At 49.6% G+C, this 13,859-nt stretch overlaps 1 protein-coding gene across 1 annotated transcript in view; it reads left to right on the plus strand.

The window, feature by feature from the left end:
* Nucleotides 1-979: 979 nt before the first annotated feature.
* The window catches only part of ZNF180 (zinc finger protein 180), a 41,638-nt gene continuing 28,758 nt past the window's right edge, over nt 980-13,859 (plus strand). The window contains exons 1-11 of the mRNA XM_074314170.1: nt 980-1,160; nt 3,134-3,211; nt 3,791-4,069; nt 4,534-4,815; nt 6,058-6,336; nt 9,109-9,387; nt 11,365-11,479; nt 11,690-11,775; nt 12,554-12,615; nt 12,987-13,022; nt 13,512-13,634. Coding sequence (XP_074170271.1) covers nt 1,109-1,160; nt 3,134-3,211; nt 3,791-4,069; nt 4,534-4,815; nt 6,058-6,336; nt 9,109-9,387; nt 11,365-11,479; nt 11,690-11,775; nt 12,554-12,615; nt 12,987-13,022; nt 13,512-13,634 — 1,671 coding nt within the window. The 5' untranslated portion in view covers nt 980-1,108. The remainder of the gene's footprint in view (nt 1,161-3,133; nt 3,212-3,790; nt 4,070-4,533; nt 4,816-6,057; nt 6,337-9,108; nt 9,388-11,364; nt 11,480-11,689; nt 11,776-12,553; nt 12,616-12,986; nt 13,023-13,511; nt 13,635-13,859) is intronic.

The following is a 13,859-nucleotide window of genomic DNA, read 5'->3' on the forward strand; positions in this document are numbered from 1 at the left end:
CAGTTTTGATGTCCCCTCCTCCAGGAAGCCATCTCTCCATCCTCAGGCCAGGTCAGGCACCCTCGCTGCGCTCTCCCGCCCCCGCCCCGCCCACTGGTCACTGGACGGGGAAAGGTCTGCCTCCCTTTCTGGATGTGAGCTCATGAGGGAAAGGCTGGGGATGCCTTGGTCGCGGCCATGTCCCCAACAGCACTAGGCACAGGGATCAGCACAGAAGAGAAGTTCATGGACTTTGTTAAATGAATGAGCAAAGGGATGAATGAATACGTGGATTAATTGTAGTTCCCTGACCCAGGTGATTATGTTAAATCTTCTTGGTGTATGTGCTCCCAAAGACCAACAGCTTGTCTTGCCCACAGGGAATTAAACGGAAAAAAGCAACCCTCATATGTTGAACTTTACTATGTTCTCCAGCTCTCAGCTCAGATGTCCCCTCCTCCAGGGAGTCCTCACTGCTCCCTCCCCACAGGCTGGGTCAGGTACCCCCTGAGCTCTCCCGGCCCAGCTCAGTCTGTGCTTTTCACCCTTTGTTTATGACCAGGAATCCTTATCACAAGTGTTATTTCAGCTCATTTAATATTTCCAGGCTGCCTATGGTGAGCTTGGCACTGGACCTGATTTTATTAAGCTCTCAACAACCAGGAACCACCATTATTGTTTTTATTATTATCATTGCCGTTGATCATCACGATCTCAGTTTCTGGTCCCTTTGACCATTCTCAAGTTGTCCTTCCTCGGCTCCCCTTCTCCCGGATTGCTCTGCATCCCAGAAAAGAGGTGGGGGGAGGGGTCTTAGGAAGAGGGGACATCATTCTCAAGGGGACCCAGGGCCAAAGGGCAGGGTTTTCTTTTTCCTTTTCCACCTTGGGGGAACCCCAGCGTTCCTGGGGCTCCTGCTCTCTGGGCTGGGCAGAGGAAGGAAAGTGAGCCCTTTGGGTGGAGAGTGAAGGCGGGGCCAAAGTTCCTCCCCTGCCACCATCTGCAGTCTGTCCTGGGAGCTGCTGTCATCAAAGTGCCTGTGACTTTGCAGAGGGAAAGAGACAGGAGCTGGAGTGAGGACGGTGTGTGTGTGCAAGCCAGGGCACACTGAAGCCAGGTGCTAGGGGCCATGGGGCCCGCTGACTCATGGGGCCACCACTGGGCAGGAATCCTGTTCTCAGGTGAGTGCCCTGCTCCCCTTAGATGGGGGTGGGGGTGGAGGGTGGAGGGGTTGTGTGTGTGTGACCCAGAGAGAGATAAGTAGAGGAGAGCCGGAACATAACAGGCAGACAGGAGTGAGAGAAAGGGGGAGGTTGTGCCAGCTCTGAGTGGCCAGGTCCCACATCAGGATGGGGATGGATGTGAAACTAATGCTTAAAGTATCTGAGGCAAAGAAATGATTTTGCCATGTGTGGCGTGCAGGGGGGAGGACTCAGCCTGGCTTTGCTGTGTGGCCCTGAGGCCAGCTCTTCCCTCTGGGAGGAGCTTCCTGTCTGACCCTGGTAGGCTGAAGGGGCTCTGGGGTCCTCCTGGGGGGGAGAGAGAGAGTGAGAGAGAGAGAGAGAGAGGAGAAAGAGAGGGCCTGTGTGTTTCTCTGCAAGGTTTGTTTCCTCCTGGTGCACAGAAGACAGGACACTCTGGGGAGGAGGTGGGGGTGGGGGAGTGGGGAAGGGGCCAGATGAATGCTTTTCGCAAATGGAGATTGTTGACTGAACAATAACATCGACTAGGTAGTCTGTCACCAAAATAATTTATTCGGGAAAAGGAACTAGTACTGCAGCAGTGTGAGAACGTGCGGACCCAATGAGTCGCGTGCAATTCTGGCTGTATGCCAAGATGGAAGAGATGATAGATAGATAGATAGATAGATAGATAGATAGATAGATAGATAGATAGATAGATAGATAGATATCAGGGAAACAGGAGGTCATAACCATAGAGTTTTATGAAAAGTTAGGACCGTAGAGTTCAAGGAGCCCAGCTTTTCCCGTAGACCTCCCAGACTGATTAGTTTCCTTAAAGTCCCAGTTCATCTTTATCAAGATTTACCTCTAACAAGTATGATGAGCCCACCATTGATGCTTTCACTCACATTTTTCATTTATTTTTACATGAGGCAGGAACTATTATTACCCCATTTTACAAGTGGGGGAACTGAGACTCACTTGCCCGGTAAATTGGCAAAGCTGGGCTTCAAACCCAGGCAGTCAGGCTCTGAGCCTGTGGACTTCACCTCTAAATCACCGTTGGAGGCAGAAAATACAGACATAGGAAATAATAATAATAATGACTGAACACTTACTATGAACTGTTTTAAGTGTGTCACATCTGAAAACTCAGCAGACTTCACAAGAACTCGATGAACTAAGTTCTATTATTATCCCCATTTTGCAGTTGAAGACACTAGAGTCACAAAGAGAAAGCCCCTGGCCCGTGATAATAGAGGCAGTAGGTGTCAGAGTCCGTATTTGCTTCCAAATATCCTAACAGCCCATGCCCTTCACTCTGACTGAACAGGGAATGGGGTGGTGCTTGGGCCAAATTGGGGTCTCCTGAGGGGTGGAGAGAAGCGTGGCTGCCAGCCTCTGGTAATTGGGTTGATGGGAAGGGTGAGGGGTGTGTCTTGGTAGCTGCACAGGAGCATGGCAGTCGGGGTTGGGGGTTCCCACCCATGCCCCTAGTCTCTTCGAGCCTGAATAAAACTGCACAGAATGGCCAAGTGGAAACTGGACACTCCTGGTATCTTTGGCTTCTGCCACTTACTATATAGTCTTGGAAAGTGACTTCATTTCTCTGAGCATCTGTTTCCCTCTGTGTGGAGTGGGGAGGCTGATCATGCATCTCCCCCAGAGTGAGCCTCATTGGAGAGAGCACAGTGACCCTCCGGCGGCCCAGTTACAGCTCGCCAGTATTCATTATCACCCCACAACAACCCCAGGATTATACCCATTTTACAGCTGGGAAAAATGAGACTCAGAGAAGATTAAAAACATGCCACAAGTCACACAGCCAGTAAATAGCGAGTAGGAGTCAAGTCCCTAAGGATGGAGTGCCATGTCTGTGACCTCAGACCTCCCTCTACTTATGAAGACTGTAACTGGACACCCCCCAACCTACCTCTCCCTTCCTGAATGCCTCCTGTCTCCCCCACCAGCCTCACTTTTCACAGTGTGGAGTCTGCCAACTGCAGCCCATCTCATCCCTGATGCCCATCTGCTTAACACCATCCAAAGTGAGAAGGATGTTATTCTGTCTATGTTTGGGACCCCCTTGGATGCCCCAGACTCATAGAAGATGCAGAGATGTGGACACAGAAAACAAGGCTGTCATTCTCAAGCATCCATCGAGGTTCCATGTACAAAGTCCCAACAAGATGAATCTGATGGGCCCAGCCAGGGTCTGACAACAACTGGTGGGATTGATTGTATTGGGGCAGGGATAAAAGGGTGGACTATGGCTGTCATGGCCGGGGGTGGGAAAGGTTGGCTAAGAAGTAGGTAGTAAGACATGGCTGGTACTGCTGTTACAAGCTTGATTCTCTTGGCAGCTGATATTAACTGACCCGCTGTCATTTCCCAGACCCTCTACTTTATTTATACAATCCTTTTTGTAATGAGGTTCAGAAAGGGGAAGTAAATTACCCAAGGTCACACCTAGAATGAGCAGTAGATCTAACATTTGAGCCCAGCTGGGCATTGAGCTCATGTGTCTTCTGGTGATTCCAATCCATCCCTGTCTCTCTGGATCTCTCTGTGACTATGTCTTGCTTGGTCTTCCTCTGTCTGTGTCTCACCTCTTTCTCCCTGTGCAGAAACGCTGGCCAAGCCCACCATTTCAGTCAGCCAGGGCATTGCCATAGAGCACAGAGAAAAGGTGACCTTCTACTGTGACACCAAGGACGTCAACATTACCATCCACTGGGTCTCCAACAACCGCCCCCTGGTGTTCCATGAGCGCCTGCAGCTGTCCCCGGATGGCAAGACCCTCACCATCCTCACGGTCCAGCGAGAGGACACCGGGAATTACCAATGTGAAGCCTGGGGTGCCCGCCAGATCCAGAGCAGTGATCCCACCTTCCTGATGGTGAACTGTGAGTCCCTTTCCATTCTCCCCAGTCCTTCACTGACACCCACTTCCCTGGGATCTCATTCAGTCTCCCAGCTTTAAATACCATCCAAACATGCACTGGTCTACCCTTGAACTCCAGATGTACAGCTGTTTGATGTCTCTACTTGGAGTCTACTGGAAACACCCAACTTAACATATCTAAAACAGCTTCTTAACCTTTGGATGTTTGATCCACAATCTTGCCTGGGTCTAGGCAAGGAAAGAGCATTTGCAGACATGTTTAGATGTGTCTGTCTTCCCATCCTGCTTTATCCAGGGATAAGGCTGACATGTAATCTCCGTTAAACTCCTGCATCTCCTTTGTAATTGCTCCAGAGCTTGGGTGGGGAGAAGAGAAATATTAATATTTATTGGCCCCTGAAGTGACCCTCAGAGAGAGCTGGTGCTGATGTTACTATTATGTTACTATTGTGCTTGTCCTCTCAGATGGTCCTGACCCCATTGAAATCAAGTTGGAGTCTGGTGTACTCAGCGGAGAGGTGGTTGGGGTGATGGAGGGCTCCAACGTGACCTTCTCAGTGGAAGTGCAGTCTCACCCCTCTCCTGCCTTTTCCTGGTTTTTCCACAACGACTCCCTCCTGTCTCTCACCACGAGGACCTTCAGCATCCATGCCGTGTCCAGGGAACACGAGGGCACATACAGGTGCTTGGTGTCCAACAGTGCCACCCACCTGTCCCTCTTGGCTGCTCTTAAAGTCCGAGTCCTTGGTGAGTCTCTTTTCCCTGTCCCTCTGCTTTGTTCCTCTGAGAATCAGAGCTAAACCCATACCTGAGAGTTTGAGGAGGACCCGGAGCAGTAGCTGGTGGCAGAGCAGGGCTCCGGCCACACAGAAGGACCTGGCTCCTGGCGTGGCATGTCCTCCACAAGACCATGTTGGCTGTCTATGGGCTGTCCATTATTTGATTGTCTGGAAGTTGGAGGGTTGATTCTCTATCCATACAAACACTAACACAATGCTCACACATCCCATACACACATAGAGTCACACACACAAATTATAATCACATATGCACTGCACACTCACACGTGTGCACAATACACACAAGAGATACTACAACTCATACACATAACATACAATACCACAGGTACATGCCACACACACGCACACAAAACACATATAACATGCTTACAACAGATATATACAACACACAATTCACAGTACATAACATATCTCAGACACACAACACATATACACACCATATACACAAACCCACAACACATACAAGTACATACAGTAATACACATTTGCATAACATATACAACACACATGACATACTACACATTAAACACAGACACACATATCTCACATACGGCACGTCTACAACAAACAAAATCACAACCATGACACACTCACATAAAATACATATACACACAACATATACACACAACACGCACATCACAGACACTCATTTTCATATACAACATGAAAAATACCACTTATTCATTCAACACCCTCAACACATGCACACAACTGACACAATACACACACTCATTGTATACACATACTACACACACAACACAGTCATATACATAGTATATACGTACACCATATAACACATACACATAACATATACAATACCACAGACACACAACATACACTCACAGAAAAAATGTATAGACAATACACACTCACACACAAAGTGCATATGTACAACACCCATACCTCACAGTCACAAAACATAGACATACAACACACACATATACAACAGACACAAACTCACACACACAAAACACACACATAAAACCCATAACATATTCATATAACTGTCACACAGCATACACTCGTACACAAAAGCGTACACGTACCACCCACATAATACATCATACACACGGCACATACACTCACACACACCACTCGCGACACATACACCTACATCCTTGGAAAGCTCTGAGGGTCCCGCCTGGGGAAGGGTCCCTGAACCCTATCCTCTATCTCTCCCTCTTTCCAGAAAGACGGGCCAAGCCTTGCATTGTGTCCCCAAGCCTGAATCTCCAGGAGAATGCCAGCTCCGTGGCCCTGACCTGTCAGACCACCCATGAGGGGGTTCGAGTCCAGTGGTTCCTGAAGGACCAGCTCCTCCTTCCCAGCAAGCACCTGGTGCTGTCAGCTGACAACAAGACCCTGGTCGTCCACAGCCTTGGGAGGAATGACACGGGGCCCTATGAGTGTGAGGTCTGGAACTGGGGCAGCTGGGCCCGAAGCAAGCCCTTCTGGCTGACCATCAGCTGTGAGTCACCCCAAGCCTGGACCTTCCTTTCCTCCCTTCCTGGCTTTAAGTTCTTCCTTCTAGCCATTTATTCCAGAATTATTGAATACCTGCTCTGTGCCAGGGATGTCTGGGTGATGGACAAGACAAAGCCCCTGCCCTCGCAGAGTTCATGTTCTAGTGGGTGAGACGGACCATAAACAGCTAAGCAAGGGGGATACACGGTGTGTCAGATGGGGCTAAGGCTAAGAGAACCATGCAGCAGGGAGAGCAGGACAGGGAGGGCTGAGAGGGGGGACGGTGTTGCAGTCTTAGCTGGGTGGTCGGGGGAGGCCTCCCTGAGGAGGTGGTGTTTGTGCAGAGACAGAAGGGGGGCAGGGAGTAAGCCCTGCAAGCAGCTAAGGGAAGCGAGTTCCATGGGGAGGGAACAGTGAGTGAGGTGGGACTGCACTTGGCATGTCAGAGGGCCCCAAGGAAGCCAAGGTAACGGAGAAGTGAATTAGGGGGAGAGTGGAACAGAAGAGCTCTGGAGGTGATAGGGTGGGGGCAGGGCCTTATGGGCCAGGGTGAGGGCGCTGGGAGCCACAGAGGCTCTGGGCAGAGGAGGGAGAGCGGTCACGGGTCTCTCTGTTCTTTGTCTACGGGGTAGAAGCAGGAGAGAGGGAGGAGGTTATGGAAAGAGTTGTGTTTATCCGGGTCCTTTGAGAGGCAGACCCCAAGGCGGGATTAAAATCCTCACAGGATTTTATTAGGGGAGTGCTCTTGTGTGAAAAAGTAGGGGAAACGCAGAAAGTCTCGGGGAGCCATCAGACAGAGACGTAAGTCTGACCAGGAGTGAGGGAGAAAGGGAGGGAAGGTTGGGTGGAAGCGTATAGAATGCCATGTAGTCTAAGGAACTTTGTCAACTCTGTCAGGAGACCCATGTCTCCCAGGAAGGCGTCTGCCTCAGTTTCCCCAACACATTCAGGTATTGGCAGGGCGCAACCCGCGGGAGGGCTGGGCGTGGATTTCGAAGCGCAGCCGCTGGACCCTTGGTCAATTAATCTCCAGCTATAGGCGGTCTGCAAGGCGCCCTCTGGTGGTGACCGACCACCATAATCCATCCAGAAATGGGGCAGGGCCTGGGTGGCAGCTGTGGGTGATGAGAAGTGATCCTACTATGGATGTATTTTGAGTATCGAGCTCAGAGGATTTGCTGCTGATTGACATGAGGGGCAAGAGAGAGGAAACAAGAAAGAGTCCAAGGTTTTTTGTCTGAGCTACTCAAAGAATGTAAAAGCCATGAGCTGAGGTGGAGAGGATTGGGGGAGAAGAGGTTTCTGCTAACACAGGGGTCTACTTTTATACACGTTACATAGCTGGGGAGATAGAGACAGGGGTTAAATATATTGCTTTGCTCCTTTTTCTCCTCCTCTGTTGCTCTCTCCGCTTTCTTTCCTACTTCAGCCATTAAACCAAACATATCTATTTAGTTCTCTCTGTGCTGAGCCGCACGTTGGGCACTTGATAATGGCCATAGCTTTCAGAGCTCACAGCCGACTCGGGATGGGGAGAGCAATGAGCAGGCAGAGAAAATACAGTGTGATCAGTGCTGCCACGGGACAAGAGGATTTGGGGAACCCCCGCAGGACACAGCAACAATTTCTGAAGTCTGGGGGCTGTAGGAAGGCTTAGCGTGAGAGGTGGTGTCTGTCATGAGAGCTGAAAGGACCAGTAAGTTAGGGAGGTGGAGCAGACTCAGGGAAAAGCATGCCAAAGAAGGAAGAGAGTATTGGTGGCTTTGAGGTAAGAGGGACCATGAGAAGGATGGACTGTCACAGCAGGAGCTTATTCCTGGATGGAGCATAGTAGGTGTGGAGAGGTGAGTGGAGGGGCTGCAGGGGGCTGCAAGGGCCAGACTGTGAATGAACTTGTCACCTATGGGCTTTGTCCCAAGGATACCGGGCAGCCATGGAGAGTTCTGAGCAAGGGAGGGAGAGTGTCAAGGTTATACTTGGGAAGATCCCTCTGGCTGCTGTGTGGAGGATTTGAGACCAGGATGGGGAGACCACGGTGGGTACAAATGAGGCGCCCTGGTGGCCCCGGGGTTAGGACGAGAAGAAACAAACAGATTCAAAGGATATTTAGGAGCGGGAAAGGGCAGAATTTTCCTCCTCTTCTGGAATGTGCCAACTAGAAACCCTTTTCATCCTTCTTTCCAGTTGTTCTTGTTAATTTAAATAAGACAAGACTCAGACTCTTAGTTTGCTTAAGAAAGCCTACAGCTTTTTCATTAGTTTCCTTCGTGTGTGGGAGGAGAGCCAAGTGCTCTTTCTTTACAAAGAAAATCCACAAGTGTTGAGAATACACAGATGGAAAATTAAATATTGTTACAGACCCATGTGTTGTTAAATAAGAAATTCCATCTGAATTATCAACTTTTTGGAAGTTAGGGGCTACGTTCATAGAACACAGCAACAGTTTCTGAAGCCTGGATGTCTTACGAGGCTCCTTTGTAAGAATTTGCTTTTTCAAGGGCAGGGGTTTTTATTTTGATTTTTTCCCCCCACTTCATGTTGCAATCTATCAACCTATGCTAGGCAGCTAAGGAGGAAAGGGGGCATTTTCTATTTCTTATCTAGCTGAGGGTCCAGCAGTTAGAAGAGCCTTTGTTTTCCAGGGTATAACCTGAAATTATCTGAGTTAGAACTGAGAAAGGAAAAAAAGGCAAAACGTCCAATGTGGAAGCGAACAGGGCAGAATAGGAAACTCGCCAGTGGAGGACAGGTGCATAACGTTTGGCTTTGCACACAGATGGCCCTGACCGAGTGGACATCACCATGGGGCCGGGGTCTGGGGTGGTCAGCGACGTCACGGCGGAGCTCAACTCCAGCTTGACCCTGCAGTGTCGGGCTGAGTCCCAGCCCAGTGCCGAGTACCGCTGGACCTTTGAGCACTCCACCACTGTGTATATGGGGGGAACGCTGACCATTGCGGCCCTGTCCTGGGAACACCAGGGGATCTACAACTGCACGGCCCTCAACCCTCTGACCCGCCTGACCCGCTCCACCTTGGTCCTGGTCAGAGTGGTAGGTGAGTCCTTCAGGTGTACCACCTTCCCCCGGGGTCCAAGTGGCTTTCCCCAATGCGGGTCCCGGAGATCTAGTCTTCCCTTACCATGGGCGAGGCTGTGGGAATGAGTGTACTGCGTGGGCAGGTTGCCAGTCCGAAGTCGGTCAATCCCAATCCCTAACGCTCAGGCCCTAGAACGTCTACTTCCTAGCTGCGTGCCCTGGAAAACTCTCCAGACTGCCCTGAGCCTCCATTTTCCCACCTGTAAATGGGGTTTGTGATGCCCACCTTTGTTGTTTAGAAGCACAGTGAGTCAGGAAGATAGCCAGTGAGAGAAGGAATGAGCTGGTAGGGGGATTCAGGAATTAATTATATTAATAGCAATTGGGTGTGACTGGCAGTGAGCGCCTGTATTTCTGTCTTATGTGCTTGAGAGGGCAACACAGTGTCCCTATTCGCCAGGGTTCACATCCTGGCTCCGATGCTTATTAGCTGTGTGACCTTAGGCATGCTACTTAACCTCTCTGGGCCTCCAATTCCTTGTCTGTTAAACAAACATAGTAATTATGCATATATATAAAACAGGTTTGTTGAAGATTAACCAACATTTGTAAAGTTCTATGGCAGTTCCTGGCATATTGTGTTTGTTAAACAAATAAAATTATTCTTTACTGAGCCTGTGGCACATGCCTGAAGCAAGTCTTTCTATATATAATACCAGCAAATATTTCTTGGGTGCTCTCTGCCTGCCAGCTATGAGGCCTGTTGGTATCTCCATCATACAGGAGAGACTGAGACCTAGAGACTCAAGTCCTGTCTCTAGGGTTTGAAACCAGGCTGGCTGCCTCAAGAGCAATGTTCTCAGTTGTCCACTCAGCAGAGACCCCATGTGGCTTCCCAAATGACCTCATTTAATCTTCAGAACAATCCCTTGGGCTTGTGAAGTCCGTCTGATAGATGGAGAAACAGAGGCTCAGAGGTGGTAGCAGTGAGTTCAGTTGACGCTCATGGGGGTGTTGTAGGATTTGAATGAGATCGTGTATGAAGGGCTCTTGGAGCTTAGAGCCAGGGGGATGGCAACTTCTATCACCACCACCACCACCACCACCACCATCACCACCACCATCACCTTTTATTGAGGCCCTACTATGTGTCAGGCACTGTACTGGTACCTTCACATGTGATCTCATTTAATCCACTCAAACACCTACAGGGTTATGAATCATTATGCTTGTTTGACATAGAAACATGGAGGCTCAGAGAATGAAACTAAGAATCCCTGAGGCATCCAGGAAGCCCCCTCTGCCCTCCCAAAGAAAAACCTGTTCCTCATACCCCTGACCCTCGTGGCTGCCTTCTCAATCCTGGTGGCTGGACTTCACCCTTTTGAGAATGGCTCTGGGCAGAAGCAGGATGGGCAAACAGCAGGCCACTGTCATGACAACTACTGCCATTTATTAATCAATCACCTCCTGTGTGCCCAGCGTTAACATTCATGACCCCATTTCGTCTTCACAACAGCCCTGTGCAGTGGGTACAATTTCCCTCACTTTGCCGTTGAGGAGATGAGAAGACTCAGAAAGGGAAGCTCCTTGTCCGTGGTCATAGGGCCCCAGAGAGTCACTTGGGATAAAGCCAGGTTTCTGCTTGTCAAAGCCCTTTCCTCTGAAAGCCATATTGGATCCATCATCCTAAGCAATACAATCATTACACCAACACAAGCATAGGAAATAGGCCTTATTATCCCCATTTTATAGTAGAGACAACTGAAGCACAGAGAGGGTAAGTAGCATGGTCAAGTTTACACAGCTGAGATGTGAACCTAGGCCGTTTGACTCCAGCTATCATGCTACTACCAAACTGCTGTCTCCCAGTGATTGGAAAACCAGTGCTCATCAAATGAATTGGAGGTGAAGCCACAAGCTTGGGAATGGGGCTGGGGACAGGGATGAGGGTGTGTCAGGCCTGGGTCCTGATTCTCTCTCTCTCCTTACCCAGATTCCCAGTCGTCCTGGTCTTCAGGGGCCATCGCCGGCATTACCATTGGGATCCTGACTGTCATTGTCCTGTCCACAGGGCTGGGCTGTTTCCTCTACATCATACATATTGGATGGTAACACTGGGAATGGGGAAGGGGGGTGTGTGGCTTGCAGGGGTCCTGCCTGTTTGAGTGTTGCTGACCATGGTGCTGAGCTGTGTCTGTGGCACATAGAGAATTCAGAGGGTTTGGGGCATTGCCCAAGAATAGACATGGGACATAGGCAGAGTGTGTGGAGATGGGAAAGACTAGATACACAGAAGTATGAGGGCTTTGGTGTTTCAGGCCCTCAAAGGAAACAGCAGAAGGCCCCATCCATGAGGCCATGACACCCACCTCTGAGAAGGAGCATGCTGGAGAGCTCAGTTCTGGTAAGTGACCTCGTAGCTGATGCCCAGTAAAGAGGTAAGGGGTGGGGAAAAGGCGGGTCCTGTGAGCCCAGGCCTCTAGTCCCAGCTTTGCCACCAGGTCCCATGTTATCATGGGTAAACCCTGCTTTCTCCGAGCCTCAGTGTCCCTATCTGGAAAATGGATGAGATAGGAGAAAAGAACTCTGAGGAGTTCTGCCTGTTCCCACAGCCACAGCAAAAATAGGGCATTGAGCTGCCATTCTCTCCTCCTTTACTCTCAGAAAACTTTGTTAATTGATGGCTGTAGACAGAGAGAACCAATCACAATACTCCTCCCTGCTGAATCCCAAATCAACCTTGTAATCCATCTCAGCACAGTGCCCCAGGCACCCTCTACTGATGTATAAGAGTTGACCAAAAGCGAAGTGAAACGTCTTTGCCATCTCTGGCCTAGGATTCTGGAAGGATGAGCCTCACGAGATGGAAGTCCTCTAGAGATTGTCCAATCCAGCTCAATCTTACAGAAAGGAAAACCAAGGCCAGGAAGGATAAAGGATAACCCCACACTACCGGGGACCCACTGGCACAGCGGGGGCTAGGTGTTAGATTTCTGTCTTCATCCATGTCATCAAATAGCCTTATTTTACCCATAACTTGTTGGAGATGTGATTGGGAGTCCTGGGGAGAAAGGAAGGAAGGTTTCTGCCATCTCCTTTCTGGGTAAGAGTGACCTGGAAAAACAACCCTTCCTGCATATTGCTCCTAACTCCATCGTGGGACTGTCTTTCACTTTCTCTAGACTGGCCGAGGCTTGTGTATGCCAATATACCTGAATCTCAGGGACAGATCAGAGTCAAAAAGGTGGGTGATGCTCCAGAGGGACCCTCCCTGCTATCCCAACTGTCTGGCCCTTCCCCAGACCAACAGGGCTCTTCCAGTCCTGTTTCTTGGGCTGAGGGGAGTCGCGCATGTTCTCTTGAGCATACCCAGTGCCAGTTGGGTCTTTCTGCATTTTGCCTTCTGCCTTCTTTGGGGATCCCAAGACCCTCCCTGGCTTTTCCATCTCTTCTCTTTGTCTTCTTATTCTTCAATGTGACAATACCTAACCTTGAGCCCCTCTGGGAATTAGAAGGGCTGTAAGTCCTTCTGAGGCCAATGCTATTTCTAAGAATTTCTGGGAGTGCCCCCCATTCCAAGCCCCAAGCCCTCTTCACTTCTTTCTTTGCCTCCAGATGCTGCCACCAGACCCCCCTGAGCAGTTTTATGAGGTATGTTGCCTCTGCTGGGTTTGATTATAGAAGCTGCAGAGGGACTACAATCCTAGAATTTTATATTTGACAAGCCTGAGAAACCATCTTGTCTAAATTGTTATTGTGCATTGCAGGGCAAGGATGGGGAGGAAGTGGCCCATGGCTGCACAAGAACCTGGGTCATATTCTAGGACTCTGGCTCCTATTATGTGTTCCTTCCAGGGCTTGGAAGTGGAATGCAAATGAGTTGGCACTGGCCTAGCATGTGTGGGGTGCAAAGGAAGTTTTGGAGAAGTTGCAGAGGTAGCCAGGTGAAAGGAAAGAGTTCTGAGCCAGGGGCAGGGACCTGGGTCCTCACCCTACTTCTGCTTCTGATTCTTTGTGAGAACCTGGGTGAATCTCTTCCTCTCCGGGTCTCTGAAGAATACAAGTTAGCATTTTCCAGATGCTGTGATCCTAAGCAACCTGTGCCTGTGGACCCTGACCTACCTCTCTGCTCACTTGCAGAAGGAGCTGCCTTCAGAAACCCCTGGGGGCTATTCTCACAGCCCCACCAAGCCATTGCCCAAACTTACATTGCATCCATCAGTCCCCACGCTACCAAAAGGAAACATGGAGTCAAACTATGAGGTATTTGTATGTCACACAGAATCATCGGAGAGGTTGAGAGCTGTCACCAATCTGCTTTTTCCTCCTTGCTGAAGAACCTGTTAAGCTATCGAGAGAATTTCCCTTTAAAAACCTTTTCAATTCCACGTCACCCATTTCCATCCCATCACTTTATTTCATTTCCAGTCTTTTCCTTCCCATCCCATTTCATTCCTGTTCTTTTCATCTATACATTTAGCCCAGTCC

This window comes from Rhinolophus sinicus, linkage group LG11 (assembly GCF_036562045.2).
Source record: "Rhinolophus sinicus isolate RSC01 linkage group LG11, ASM3656204v1, whole genome shotgun sequence".
Lineage (NCBI taxonomy): Eukaryota > Metazoa > Chordata > Mammalia > Chiroptera > Rhinolophidae > Rhinolophus > Rhinolophus sinicus.